This window comes from Penicillium chrysogenum (genome assembly GCF_028827035.1).
Source record: "Penicillium chrysogenum strain IBT 35668 chromosome Unknown utg000005l_segment0_segment0, whole genome shotgun sequence".
Classification (NCBI taxonomy): Eukaryota; Fungi; Ascomycota; class Eurotiomycetes; order Eurotiales; family Aspergillaceae; genus Penicillium; species Penicillium chrysogenum.
The window spans coordinates 7,285,539-7,299,791 of NW_026622753.1; the positions used below are offsets into that span (position 1 = coordinate 7,285,539).

The 14,253-nt window shown below is 48.5% G+C and overlaps 5 protein-coding genes across 5 annotated transcripts; 4 read left to right on the forward strand and 1 right to left on the reverse strand.

Annotated features, from left to right (window-relative positions):
- Window positions 1-1,305: 1,305 nt before the first annotated feature.
- On the forward strand, window positions 1,306-4,689 carry N7489_011126 (glutamate dehydrogenase (NAD(+)); the record flags this gene model as incomplete). Its single annotated transcript, XM_056716875.1, has 3 exons — window positions 1,306-1,609; window positions 1,666-4,496; window positions 4,555-4,689. 3 exons carry the CDS (start codon window positions 1,306-1,308, stop codon window positions 4,687-4,689), a joined length of 3,270 nt encoding a protein of 1,089 aa, XP_056564497.1.
- Window positions 4,690-4,983: 294 nt separating this feature from the next.
- Window positions 4,984-6,253, reverse strand: N7489_011127 (uncharacterized protein; the record flags this gene model as incomplete). Its single annotated transcript, XM_056716876.1, has 2 exons — window positions 4,984-5,037; window positions 5,129-6,253. 2 exons carry the CDS (start codon window positions 6,251-6,253, stop codon window positions 4,984-4,986), a joined length of 1,179 nt encoding a protein of 392 aa, XP_056564498.1.
- A 1,097-nt stretch (window positions 6,254-7,350) lies between these two features.
- On the forward strand, window positions 7,351-9,504 carry N7489_011128 (threonine/serine exporter family protein; the record flags this gene model as incomplete). The annotated part of the gene is made up of 1 exon (XM_056716877.1): window positions 7,351-9,504. One exon carries the CDS (start codon window positions 7,351-7,353, stop codon window positions 9,502-9,504), a length of 2,154 nt encoding a protein of 717 aa, XP_056564499.1.
- Window positions 9,505-10,217: 713 nt separating this feature from the next.
- On the forward strand, window positions 10,218-10,479 carry N7489_011129 (uncharacterized protein; the record flags this gene model as incomplete). The annotated part of the gene is made up of 2 exons (XM_056716878.1): window positions 10,218-10,278; window positions 10,316-10,479. 2 exons carry the CDS (start codon window positions 10,218-10,220, stop codon window positions 10,477-10,479), a joined length of 225 nt encoding a protein of 74 aa, XP_056564500.1.
- A 482-nt stretch (window positions 10,480-10,961) lies between these two features.
- N7489_011130 (uncharacterized protein) lies at window positions 10,962-12,030 on the forward strand (the record flags this gene model as incomplete). The annotated part of the gene is made up of 2 exons (XM_056716879.1): window positions 10,962-11,416; window positions 11,475-12,030. 2 exons carry the CDS (start codon window positions 10,962-10,964, stop codon window positions 12,028-12,030), a joined length of 1,011 nt encoding a protein of 336 aa, XP_056564501.1.
- Between the last annotated feature and the right edge of the window lie 2,223 nt (window positions 12,031-14,253).

Genomic DNA, 14,253 nt, shown 5'->3' on the forward strand with positions numbered 1-14,253 from the left:
ACCTAGGTATGAAAGATGATTATGTTTACCCCGCAAGTCATCCAGGTACCAGCCCTAGCCCCTCCAGTTGGAGATATGACATACACATGGGGATATCTGATATTATTGTTTGTCACCGGCTAGGTAGCCGGCCCGGCGACATTCGCAAAGCTTGCATCGAATTGCAATTGGCCTTGGCTAAAACTCGTCAAACTCGTCAAACTATCCCCTAATTGCGAAAATCCCCCGGACCGAGACAGCCACCAGTGGATCTGAATTGAGTAAGGCAGTCGATCACGATGCGATCTGGGGGTATGCCATCCTGGCTGGAACATTGAGAATGAGGCATTTAGCATCAGTGAAAAAGTTCGGAGGTTTCTTATCCCAGTCGAGTGGGTTCTCCATGACACATTGCATTCCACGATGTTCGATCGAGATTGCATCATTCCCTGTGTTTTCCCTGTGTTTTCCCTGTATACATCGTCCATGCACTCTAGTAAGACATCTCAGGTGACCTCGACTATTCTCTTTTCAGTTCAGCCAGTGGCTTTTTCAGGTCACCCGCTCACATATTTTTGCCCCTGTTCCTGTAAAATAGCCCGCCTCAGCCACGTTCCAGGCTCTGAGGCAATTTTTCCCTCTCATATCGGCCCGCATGACGCAGCGGGATTTTTCCCATCGGCTTGAGCTCGGAAGGAGGGGCGATGAGGTCCAATCAGCGTACAAAGTATCGCCGGCTCTTAGTCAAAAGTGGACAGAGAATGAGCGTTTTGGGGTGGAACAGGGTGGAACTGCGGATCTCCATGGGCTTCGAGACCTCTATACGGTTGAACCTCCCGCCTACCATCGGTTATAACTGGTCAAGGGGTGGATGTATGTAATAATAATAGAAAATAAATTCGGTTCTATATTTAATATATTATAATAGAAAATTAAATAGGGATTAATGGAGGATATTATCGTTAAAAGTCGAAAATCAAGTCTTGTATAAAAAGACTAGGGTTCCCCGGATTTTCTAGTTTTGATCCAAAAACCATCTTTCCCTTTTCTCACCTTCAGTCCATGGCGACGATCGGTGATTATTGTATTTGCCAGTAAGTACTTTCGATCTTCATCTTCTCCTTGTCTCTCCTTGCCTGTTATCACCTCGGGACCTGTCCCGGGCAAGATAAGAACATTCTTTGTGTTGCCTTATCTCATCCCCACACGTGCCAAGTCGATGATTCATCCCAGCTCATCCATGGATGCTCATGCTGATTGACTTAATATAGCTTCTTTCATCTTCTCGCTCTTACGTGTTAAGAGATTGACCTTACATACTACATCATGTCGTCTCCCCTACCTACCTCCCAGTCGGAGAGTCTCAATGGCAATGGCGTGAGCTTGCCTAATCGCCCTCAACCTAAGCTCTTCCAGGATGGAAGCTCCGGCACCGGCACCCCCATCGGTTTCCAGCGCTTTCCCCCACATAACAAGCACCTAGACCATGTCGTTGGAAGTGCGACGCGACAACCGTCCCCTCAGCCCACCCACTTGGGTATTCCTGGTACCCCGCACCGTGTGCTCTCTGAGGAGGACCCGGGCTACATCGCGGCTAAATTCGAGGGCAAGCAGAAGCAGATGGAACAAGGTCAGTGGAATTAACTGGTTGATATCGACATGTTACAAGTAGCTAATTCCCAGCAGTGATGGACATTTTGGAGGAGAAGGGCTTCTTCCCTAGTGACTTTGTCATTTCCGAAACCACCTGGTTCTACAACAAGCTCGGCATCGACGATACCTACTTCCAGACCGAGTCAGTGGATGCCATCGTGACCCAGATCCTATCTCTCTACGCCGCCAAAGTCGCCGCCTATGCCCGCGATGATAAGCAGCTGGAGATTCGCCTGGACAAAGAGGCCGAGGACCATGCTGTCTACATCGACACCAGTAGGCCAGGTATGGTTTCTGTCGATGGTCCCCGCTACGAACAGCGCATTGATGAGAAGTACATCAACCACTCCAAGGGTGCCAACAGCTACCGTGTGGAGACTTTCCGCTCACCTAGCGCTCTGCCCGGCGACGACGGCCAGCAGCTCCGCTGCTACTTCGTGTACAAGTGCCAGTTCGCCAACCCCAACCCCTCACCGAATGAGTCCAACATCGAGATTATTGGCGAGAAGCGCTTCTTGCAGAAGGCTACCCCAAACACCAAGACCATCTACCAGGAAATTATCGCCACGGCCGTTGGTCGCTCCGGTCCCGTCATTGAGATGTTCGAGATCGAGGGAAGCCGGGAAAAGCGTCTGGTGATTGCTTACCGCCAGGGATCCGCCATGGGATTGTTCAGTGCCCTGTCGGATTTGTACCACTACTACCGCTTGACCAGCTCGCGCAAGTACCTGGAAAACTTCTCCAACGGAATCACTGTGGTTTCGCTCTACCTGCGTCCCTCTGACAACTCTGAGATCTCAGCCAAGTTCCCTCCCATTGAGGCTGCTATCCACCAGATCATGAAGGAGGTCTCCCTTTTGTACTGTATCCCTCAGAACCGCTTCCAGGGCCACTTTGCCACTGGTCGTCTTAGCTTGCAGGAGACAATCTACGCTCACTGCGCGTGGGTATTCGTACAGCAGTTCCTTAACCGTCTGGGCTCCGAATACACTTCGTTGGCTGCTCTTTTGGATGGCAACAACAGTGTCCACGCAGAGTTGCTCTCAAAGATCAAGAAGCGCCTGCGTACCGAGACCTTCACTGCTGATTACATCTTCGAGATCATCAACAAATACCCTGAGCTGATCCACAAGCTCTACCTTGACTTCGCCAACACCCACTACGTTCAGACCAAGGAATCTGGTGATGACTTCCTCCCCACCCTCAGTTACCTGCGTCTGCAGGTCGACGAGGTCCTCGATGGCGCCAAGCTGAAGCAGCTCATCCGTGGTACCGCCCTCAATGAGCACGACGAGATGGTTATGACCTCCTTCCGCGTGTTCAACTCCTCCATCCTCAAGACCAACTTCTTCACCCCGACCAAGGTGGCTCTCAGCTTCCGCTTGAAGCCGGACTTCTTGCCAGAGCACGAATACCCCCAGCCTCTCTACGGCATGTTCCTGATCATCAGCTCCGAGTTCCGCGGCTTCCACCTGCGCTTCCGTGATATCGCTCGTGGCGGTATCCGTATCGTCAAGAGTCGAAACGGCGAAGCATACAACATCAACGCTCGTTCGTTGTTCGATGAGAACTATAACCTGGCCAATACACAACAGCGCAAGAACAAGGATATCCCCGAAGGCGGTGCCAAGGGTGTTATCCTCTTGGATGCTGACCACCAGGACAAGGCGCGGGTCGCCTTCGAGAAGTACATTGACAGTATTCTCGACCTGCTCCTGCCCCCGGTCAGCCCCGGTATCAAGGATCCGATTGTTGATCTGCACGGCAAGGACGAGATCCTCTTCATGGGCCCCGACGAGAACACTGCTGAGCTTGTCAACTGGGCCACTGAGCACGCTCGCAGCCGTGGCGCTCCCTGGTGGAAGTCGTTCTTCACTGGCAAGAGCCCCAAGCTGGGTGGTATTCCCCACGATTCTTACGGCATGACCACCCTCTCGGTCCGCCAGTACGTGCTCGGAATCCAGCGCAAGCTGAACGTCGACCCCTCCACGCTACTCAAGCTGCAGACTGGTGGTCCTGACGGTGATCTTGGATCCAACGAGATTCTTCTCTCCAACGAGAAGTACGGAGCCATTGTTGATGGATCCGGTGTGATCTACGACCCCAACGGTCTGAACCACGAAGAGCTCATCCGCCTGGCCAAGAAGCGCGCGATGATCGCCCAGTTTGATCTGACCAAGCTCTCCCCCGAGGGCTACCGTGTCCTGGTGGACGAGAAGAACGTCAAGCTCCCCAGCGGCGAGGTTGTCCACAACGGCATGGTCTTCCGTAACACATACCACCTGCGCTCGCAGGAGAAGTTTGATGTGTTCGTGCCCTGCGGTGGCCGCCCCGAGTCCATCGACCTGGCCTCCGTCGGCAAGCTCCTCCGGGACAACAAGGCTATCATTCCCTACATCGTCGAAGGTGCCAACCTGTTCATCACCCAGGACGCCAAGCTGCGCCTCGAGAAGGCCGGCTGCATCCTGTACAAGGATGCCTCCGCCAACAAGGGTGGTGTGACATCTTCCTCCCTGGAAGTCTTGGCCTCGCTGTCTTTCAACGATGACGAGTTCGTCGAGCACATGTGCATCCGCGAGGATGGCAGTGTCCCCGAATTTTACAAGGCCTACGTCCGTGAGGTGCAGGAGGTCATCCAGGCGAACGCCGCTCTCGAGTTCGAGGCCATCTGGCGCGAACACGAGCAGACTGGTGTGCTGCGCAGTGTTCTCAGTGACCGTCTCAGCTTGGCCATCACCAAGCTTGACGAGGAACTCCAGATGACCGAGCTCTGGGACAATGTTGCGCTCCGTCGCTCTGTGCTTGGCGACGCTTTGCCCCGTCGTCTGTTGGACAAGATTGGTCTGGAGACCATCTTGGAACGTGTATGCCTCCCCTTCCCTCTTTAATATTGTTTTTGGAATTCTCGCTAATTACTCTTAGGTCCCTGAGAACTACCTCCGTGCCATCTTCGGCAGCTACCTGGCCAGCCGCTTCGTGTACGAGTACGGCAACCAGCCCAGCCAGTTCTCCTTCTTTGACTTCATGACCAAGCGCCTGGCTAAGCTTCAGTCGTAAGCTTTGGAGTTAGACATTCCTGTTGCGAATGTGCTCGGTTTGACCGTTTTGACATTGTTTTTGTTTTTGTTTTGACGAGAAAGACTTCCCAGGTCAACGAAATACTTAATACGGAACAAAAGAAGATCTGTTCCCTTGACGAATGTATGGTTAAAAAAAGTTTGACGAGTGAGAGAAGAGAGAGAGGGCGAGATGATCCTTTAGAATCAAGAATTCTTACCCATTGGAACTGGCAGTCTAGTCCTATCATGCAAATCCCATTATATTACACCAATCAACTCCCTTTCACACTGTTTACCTCCATCTGTTCTGAGATGACTCGGACATGATCAGCACGATATTCACTGCCTACACGGGATGTCAGTATATCCTATCAAATAGTCCGACACATGAAAAATGATGTCGTCCGCTTCACTTTATTGAAACAACAAAAACTTACCAGCAGCAAATCAACACCCTCAGCAACCTCAACCTCCCATCTCGGCCTCAACCTCGCTTTGGATTTACTGTAGTCCATCGCATTGTGTCGCGTGATGTGCATGATCTTCTGGTTACCCATCATGACACCCGTACCCGATGCAGCTAGCTGCATCACTCTCAACTCAACCTTCGACCCCGAGGCTTCTGCATTGGTACGTCCTGACCCTATTCCAGGATCAGAACTGGTACTGGTACTGGTACTGGCACTGGCATTCTGCGACGAAGACGTAGACGTAGATGAACGAAACAAGACAGCCGGCACCGGCTCCTGCGGCAGCTCGATCGCATCGAGCAGATCACGCAGGGAATTAGGCGAGTCTCGACGAACAGAGTCGTAGGATGGGAGGAGGGAGGGAGAACAAGGATGGCACGTATGTCTGGCGGATGTTGATGTTATTGGGCTTTCAGCGGGATGGGAATGTATCTCTTTCTCATTCCTCTGCGTCAACCCCGCATCTGCATCTGCATCTGCATCTGCATCTGCATCTGCATGTGTATCCGTATCCGTATTCCTATCCCCCTCACGACCAACTCCAACCCCAGAAACAGCACTATAAGGCGGCGGCTCATCCACAGAGCCAGATACAGTCCCGGCTCCCCCTCCTACAATCGACCGCGACATAGCCGCAAGAGCATTCACAAACCGAACTTCGAGTCTAAACCCACCCCCAACCCCAATTATAGACCCCGGCCCATCACCCCACGGCATCGAAGCAACTAATAATTCCCCCTGTTGGTCGGGCCGCCGAACCACCCATTTCCGCGATAACCAGACCCGTCGTAGTACGAGGACCGGTATGCCCTCTGTGTCGCAGAGTACGCGGCTTGTGTTCGGCCATGGTTTCCCGTGTACGGTGTAGAGGGGGGCGGTGCGGTCTGGGCTGTCGGGGGATTCGTGTGCGCGGATGTGGTGGATGGTGAAGGTTTGTGAGGGGGATTTGGTATCTTGGGTTGGGGTTATTGTTAGGGTTGTTGCGGTGTTGGTTAGGAGGTCGGCGGGTGGGGAGAGGAGGTGGTGGGGTTGCAGGGCTATGGGTGTTGCGGGGGTTGTGAGGGGGTTGGACTTGGATTTGGAGTTTGGCATCAAGTTTGGATGGTATGTTTGTGGGATTGTGGGTGATGTTTATATAGGGATTGATTTATTTTGTAGATTGTGGATTGTAGAGATATAGGAAGAGTTAGAGAGGGTGATGATGGTCGGTCATGATAGTGGTGATGATGATGATAATGACGATGATGATGATGTAGGGTCACCAATTAGGAGTACGAGACAGTAGGAATAAACAAGGAACTATAGAATCTGTTTGTAGTCAGTTCCATATGCCTGATCTACGTAGAATACAAATAAGATTAAAGTAATTATTTCAGACAATCCAAGGTTATTTAGTTATTTACCTACGTACATACATTATAAGGATATAACGGATATACCATATTTACTACCGAGGTATATACATACAAGGACTGTTATCCATCTAGCCCTTTAATTATAGAATGTCTTTTTTAAAAGAATCTAAGTGTTCACCCTCTCTACATATATAGGCCCAATTAGAATCCCAACATGAACATTCTCGATTCTTCAAGTGGGCCCACATTATGCCGATGGAGGCGCAGTCCAGGCCAAGGCAAATGCCGGCTTTTTTTCAGGAAACGGAGACATTTGAGACTTTTAAAGAATTCTGTTTAGGTTGTTAGCACGGCTATGTATTATGTGTGATATGTACCTACCTAGGTATGTTCATATAAGAACTATGTAATATAGAAATCAACACAGTTAGTGCAGCTTAGTAGCTAAGAAGCTTGTTTTCTTTCATGTCATCTGATGTCAGAAATAAGATCAGCCTATCAGCCTATCAGATAATCATGGATCTCCGGGATATGCTCTGTTCCCCCAATCGGATCAGGCCAGGAACAGATGATATTCCAATTGAACGCGTATGGCCAGAACTTCAATTGCATTACGTGGGGCCTTGAACCAGGTTCTCCTCATTTCGGACAAACCCACTTCCCCCAATTTCACTTTCTTTCTTCTTTCTGGAGTCCGACCGTTTGTGGGGCTGCCACTAGACCGTTGCATTGGCTTTGCCGACAGAACATTACTCTACCATTCCTATCTAGAAAGGACACAAGTCACACACTTCTGCCAACTCCCCGAGGGATCCAACTTCGCCGTGCAGCGTCATGTCGGACCCGCAGGAAAAGTTTCCGTCGACCTCGCCCTCTGCGGACATACCCGAGGGAGACCGAACCGAAGACAAGGAGCACAATCTCGATACCAACACAGAGACCATCCACCCAGACGAGGACAGCCGGAACCCTAGCATCTCTACTTCCCAAAGATGGCGGACAGCAAGCCGGCGGATTCGGAATCGCGCTGGCACAATAGCCGAGAAGCTCGGACGACCCCACGAAAGAGATGCCGACGGCTTGGATGCGCCGATGTTACCAGAGTACTATGGAGCAACAGATGATATCCGAGGATTCGAGGCTCGCCGGGCAGTCGATGAAGAAGCTCGGCTCCCAGGAACAGACTATGATTCACAAGCTCGACTCTTGGTGGAACGAATGGGGTCACAGGCGGAGCCACGGCGTCCACGTATCGAAGAACCACGTTCGGGTTCGACAACCCCAGGAACCCCAGATGGGACGGCAACACCCGGTGGTCCACCCGGAGGACTTCTGTCACAACTGCTCCGTGTATATGCCAACAACCTCCAAGCTGCGAGCCGGATGAGTGTCGTCTCCACGGCTTCAGAAACAGACCCAGACATAGAAAGCGTTCCAGCATCCGGCACAGTGACACCGGGTGGAAAGAAAGAGAAGTTGAAATGGTACAACAATGGCAACCACCCCAGCAAACCAACCCACAGCTATACTTCCTCCTTAATCAATGCATCCATGGATCTGGGCCGGATCGGGGTCCCCGGAGCCACGGGTCCCCCACCCGCGAATCCCAAAGAGCGAAAGAAGCAAAAGCGCAAGAGCAAGAAAAACATCAAGCTCACCGTCCACATTGCAGCCATACTCGCCCGTCAACAGTACATCATGCAGCTGTGCCGCGCTCTAATGAAATACGGCGCCCCAACCCACCGCCTCGAAGAGTACATGATGATGACCTCCAACGTCCTGGACATCAAAGCCCAATTCATGTACATCCCGGGATGCATGTTCCTCTCCTTTGACGACCCGTTGACCCGCACCGCCGAGGTCAAGATCATCCGCGTAGTCCAGGGACTGGATCTCTCCCGTCTCGCAGAGACACACAACATCTACAAAAACGTCGTCCACGACGTCATTGGCGTCGAACAAGCAACCCACGACCTAGACGAGGTCATGCAGCGCAAACCCCGCTACAACCGCTGGCTCGTGATCTTCCTAACCGGCTGCGCCAGCGTCGCCGTCGGCCCATACGCCTTCAGCGCCCGTCCCATCGACCTCCCTATAATCTTCATCCTCGGCTGTCTAGTAGGCTTCATGCAGCACGTCGTCGCGCCAAACTCCGCAACATACTCAAACGTACTGGAAGTCACCGCCGCCGTCCTCACCTCCTTCATCGCGCGCGCGTTCGGCAGCATCCAGCACAACGGCGAGCGCGTCTTCTGCTTCTCGGCCATGGCGCAGTCCTCCATCGCAATGATCCTACCAGGCTTCGCCGTGCTAAGCAGTAGTCTCGAGCTGCAGTCGCACCAGATGAATGCCGGCTCGATCAGGCTCGTCTTCACCATTATCTACTCGCTCTTTCTCGGGTACGGCGTTACCGTCGGTACGACAGTCTACGGACTGATGGACCGAAATGCTACGAGGGAATCGACGTGTTCGAATCTGCCGGAGGGCTGGGGAAATGAATATATCCAGCATTTCCCGTTCGTCGCGCTGTTCTGTCTCTTCGCTGCGTTGATCAACCAGTCCAAGCCGAAACAGTTGCCTGTGACTATCTTCATGGGTGTTTGTGGATACGTCACGACTTACTTTAGCACGAAGAAGCTCGGCTCGAATCAGGTTGCTAATACCGTGGGCGCGTTCACCATCGGCCTTCTGGCTAATTTGTATAGTCGGTTGTGGCATGGTCATGCCGCTGCGGCTATTATCCCTGGTATCTTTACACTTGTCCCGTCTGGTCTTGCGTCTAGTGGGTCAATTATCTCCGGCTTGGAGTATGCTGAGGCTGTCGCGTCGGGTAATGTCTCTAGCACCAATGCGACCTCTAATAGCTCGCTTACCTCGCTGGGATATGGTATGATCCAGACAGCTATTGGTATTTCTGTTGGGCTGTTTATCTCCGCTCTGATTGTTTATCCGCATGGGAAGAAGAGGAGTGGGATTTTTAGTTTGTAGAGTTGGGCTTGTATTTGTATCGTCTCGCGATATATCTTCAGGTGTTGTTTGTTTATATTGTGTCATTTGCATTGGCGTCTTGATTTCCCAGCGGAGAAAGCGTTTCATTTTCTTACCGATATACCATCTCAGCATACATGTATCATGATAGCTTCAATATCCATCCCACTTCTTCTCGTTTGACGAGATCGATAAAGCTACATGTATTTCACCACAGACCCGACGCATTCAACTACCGATCAACACCGCTTTGGTTCGATTTCGCAATTGAACTAATTGATTAACACCGAGATGTCACCATGCCGAGGTACGTAAAAGACTAATATCTTCAGGATGCCAATGATAGATATCGCCGGGATGTCTAGCACCAGGAAAACCTTTATTGTTGGCTTTGTATTTATGAATGAAGAGGTTACCGATGCATATATCGAAGTCCTACAATTTGTACGGGATGTCTATACCGAGATGATAAGTATACCCAGTCCTCTCACTACTTCAATGGCCTTGATGAGCTCTCGCTCTTTATCAGTGTCGGTCTCAGAAGCTTGGAAAGTCTCGGTTTCCGTGGCCTGCTGCGGACTCGAAGTTTGGAGAGGGCCGGTCTCACTGCAAGTGCAGGGGTCAGTATGAAACTGATATCAACGCGAGCCAGTGTATCCGCGTCAAAGTCAAGTGACCAGGGGTGTGCACCCCGGCGGTAGTTGTCAAGCTGAATGGCAAGTTGTTTGGCGCGGCTGCGCCACGAAATCCTTGCTAGCGACGATGTGGCCGACGGTAAAGGCACTTGGTGTTACCTTCATGTTTTTATAAGACGGCCGTCTTATCAAGCCAGCTCGCAGCCAGGTCGGCAAAGCGCTCGCCGGTAAGGGCCACCGTTTTTGCGACGACCACGAAGGGACCCCGAGAGCCCAAACCAGCGGGGCGGGATCTTGGGGTGTCCGCGAAGCGCGCAGCTGGACGTTACTGTCAAAGTAGAGCGGGTAACGTTCCAGAAGTTGCTTATTAGACAAATTTTGGCGGCGATATACGAGCTCGTCGGACAGGCGTACTCCGTATACTCGGGTGACGGTGAATTACGTAAAATAGCTTAGCGTGCCCGTTCCGGTTAGCGCCTCCCTGCGCATGGCTGTTTGGTGATCCAAGTGCATCTTTTCTCTGTTTTGTTTGGTGATGCTTTTCGGTCGGGTATTGTACGGCGAGCCAGGATCACGTGACTAATAACAGGGTCCCGCCCGGGTCCCGCCCGGGTCCCGCCCGGGTGGGCCTTCACATGCTAGTTGTAATCGTGCCAAACACGGGTTGTTAGTGTTGGTGGGCTTGGCACGATTACCTACCTCTTTCATCAGTCCACGGGTCTTATCCACACATCTTCGTCTCCAGCTCTCAAGTCCACCCACAAAATCATCTGTCTGTCTTTACGCCTCAACAATATCACCCTTTCTTCCTTATTGTTCACCATGGCTTCTTCCCTGGTTGACTCGCAGGAACGTGCTCACCTAAGAGACAAGTACAAGCAAGCAGCGCGATCCATCATCCAAGAGCTCCAGTCTCGGTCCAAGCCTGCCTACACGCACACTGAGCTCGCTCAAATCCGAGTGTCCGTTCAATCCATCGATCCGGAGGATCACAAATTCACCGATTCCGAAGCTTGTCTCTTCCCGCCACTCACCCAGGAAGAGCTTGAAACATACAAAATCAACAAAAAAGAACTCTCGAAGGACGAGCATCGCTACATCACCGACTTCAAGGGCACTTTTAATGACTACCCAGGGCGGGTTTCAGAGGGTTGCCTGATGTGGCTGAGAGCTAGTCAAATTCTATTCTATCTTGAGGTCTTCGAGTCAAGTTCCGAAAGGAAGAGTGGGAGATCGGAATCCTCAATAGAGGACCTTTCGCATTGGGTTAATATCAAGTGGGTCTCCCGAGGTCGTTCTATACTTAATTAATAAGTCGCTAACATAGGATATTAGGGCCGAGAACTCTTTCCTCGAGACTCCAACAGGATTGTTAAGCGGTTTTAAGCTTGGACATTCAAAGCCTCAGGATCTTCCGAGATGGAACGCCTATTCTATTTGCCAATGGCTTGACGATTTCGAGGATCCGAAGACCACTCGCCCTCACATCAAACTTTTGACTCTCACTGGTGCAAAGGCTAAAGAAAATGAACTACTCCATGGCGAGTTAGCGTCTATTGCAAACGTCCTCTGCTGCCGTCTCGAACAGCCAGAATTCGAGGATACCTCACTCTTCCCAGTACTCGTCATCTCGCTCTTTGGGCCAAGGCACGGCCGTCTCCTACAGGCTAAATTCGATAACTCCGGTACCTTGCTTGTCAGATCCTCGCCGATCTACAATTTTGTAGACAGCGCTGAAAAGATAAAGCTTTTCGTTCGCTACAACAATTGCAAACCCCGAGATGGTCCAGAAATCGAGCCTGTTCTAGTTGAGCAGTCGCCATCTCCTCGCGTTCAGCATCAAGCCTCGCTCTTCGCATCGAACAAAGAAAATCTTATTCCACAAGAATGATATTTGGCTGCTAGATAAGAAAGGTTTCCCTGGCAATACAAAGAAACGTTCATCCTATTACAATATTACGGACTTAAAGCGCCCTCTTAATAAGTCCTCAATTACGCTACATCCGTACGTAAGCGAGCGTTAATGTTCTAAAGTCTAAGCGTACGATTACAATATTCGCGACTACGCGAAGATTAGCCGCAAGGTAATCAATCGTAGGCGATCTCTATAACGCTTAAAATGAAAAGCCGGCTCTACTAGGGGGCCATCATTCTTCAAGCAATATTCAGAACACCGTATAATCAACGTATCTAGCTCGAGCTATCGCCTAGTGTTCCTATAGTTACCTAGGCAAGTACCTCGTTCTAGTGCTGTATTGTACCAAATACCAGGAGTAGGGCCTAAGGAAGGACTATACTTCGTAAGGCTCTACGGCGGGTATGCTCTTAAGCAATCGACTATTATAGAAGCGGAGGCCTCGCGAGTAATCTTTGAGGCTAATTCCAAGCATTTTGTTCTATAAATGTTAGGGTGGTCACGTGCTTATCACGTGATCTCCCGCTTCCTAGGACTTCCTTATGTTTATAGATAGCTTCCCTCTCTCTCTTATTCTTTTCTCCTCTCGAGAGTCTATATCATTTATTCTCTGAGTTGTATATTTCCACCTACGTAGCTTCTTCCTTCTATTAGGTTATAAAGCCCTTTGCTCGAGGACTCCGAGTATCTTTCAAATTATCAATTTTTATTAAGTTTAACTAAGCGAATCAGAATTTTCACATTTTCGTTATAGGTCGCGCCTCGACCCGTCCCGTACCCCACTAATAAGGATTATCGAATCTATTAATAAGGTAGTGAGATTATCGATATTATTATAGGCCGTATTTCTTTACTAGAGATTTCTTATTAAAAGAGCTCTATATTTATAAATAGAGATTTTTCTATCGTAAAAACTCTATATTCTTAGCGAGAGTCGGCGAAAACGCGTCTCTCTATTTCTAACCGGAGATCTTTCTATCGAGAAGACTCTATATTTCTAGCTAGTTAATATAACTAATTCCGAGGATAATAACGCTAGTAAGGGCTTATTATACTCTCTCCCTATACCTTATATCTAAACCTAACCTTCTTCCTCTACTAGTATAGTAAAACGAGCGATTCGGACCTAGGGGTATAAACCTCCTAAAGGAGAAGGAAATTAAATTAAATAAAGGTATTAAGTTATTACTAGATAGTAGTAATCTTACTAAATAGAAACGCTAGATTAAGAACGGACTTAGTATAGTCTATATTAATAAAGTAGCTAATTATAAACTACCTTAACTATAGGAGATAGACCCTAAGTATAATATTTAGGAATACTAATTAAAAATTACCTATAGATAGATTAAGAGTCTACTAGATTAAGAGATTATTATTATTCTTAAAGAAGGAGTGGAAGCCTTTCTATATTATATAGATATTATAATATATAAAGTAGAGACTCTTATTTATAGTATAGAAATTATAGATAATATTAGATATAAAGTTATTAAATTTTATAAGATCTAAAGATTAGATTTCTTTAACGCTAATACCTATATTATAGCTTATTAGATATAGTATAACTAACTAGGCCTATATAAGGTAGAGCTATACCCTTTCGGTATAATATTTATTATACTTTATAATCTTAAAAGAGAACTAGATTTAGTAAAGTTTACCTACTAGATAATAAAGGATACTATTCTAGAGAGTGTTATAAAGACGACTTTAATAGCTTATATAAAAAGCTAATTATAGAAGCTTATAATATACCTACTTTATTAAATATCTCTATTATAGTAAATATAGCGCGGAAGATAGAGAACTAGTATAGTAGCGGTAGAAAGAGATATAATTATAGTAGAAAAGGCTATAGCGGCGGATATAATACTTCGTTAGATACTAAAATAGATATAAAGATAGATAGAGAGATATTATCTTTCTTTAAAAACGGTCTAGTAAAAGGGAAAACTATCGACTAATAGACGGAATAATAAAAAAACTAATAACTATAGTATATTAATAGCTATAAATATCCCTACTATAGTATCGAAGGTTATCTAGTAGAGATATATTACTATCTTATAGAAGATCTTATTTTTAAAGGGTAGAAACTAGTAAAGAATATCTAGTATTATAGTATTATAAAGCGGTTAGTAAATAATAAAAAGAATAAAAGTAAAGCTAGTATAGCTTATATAAACTCTATACGCT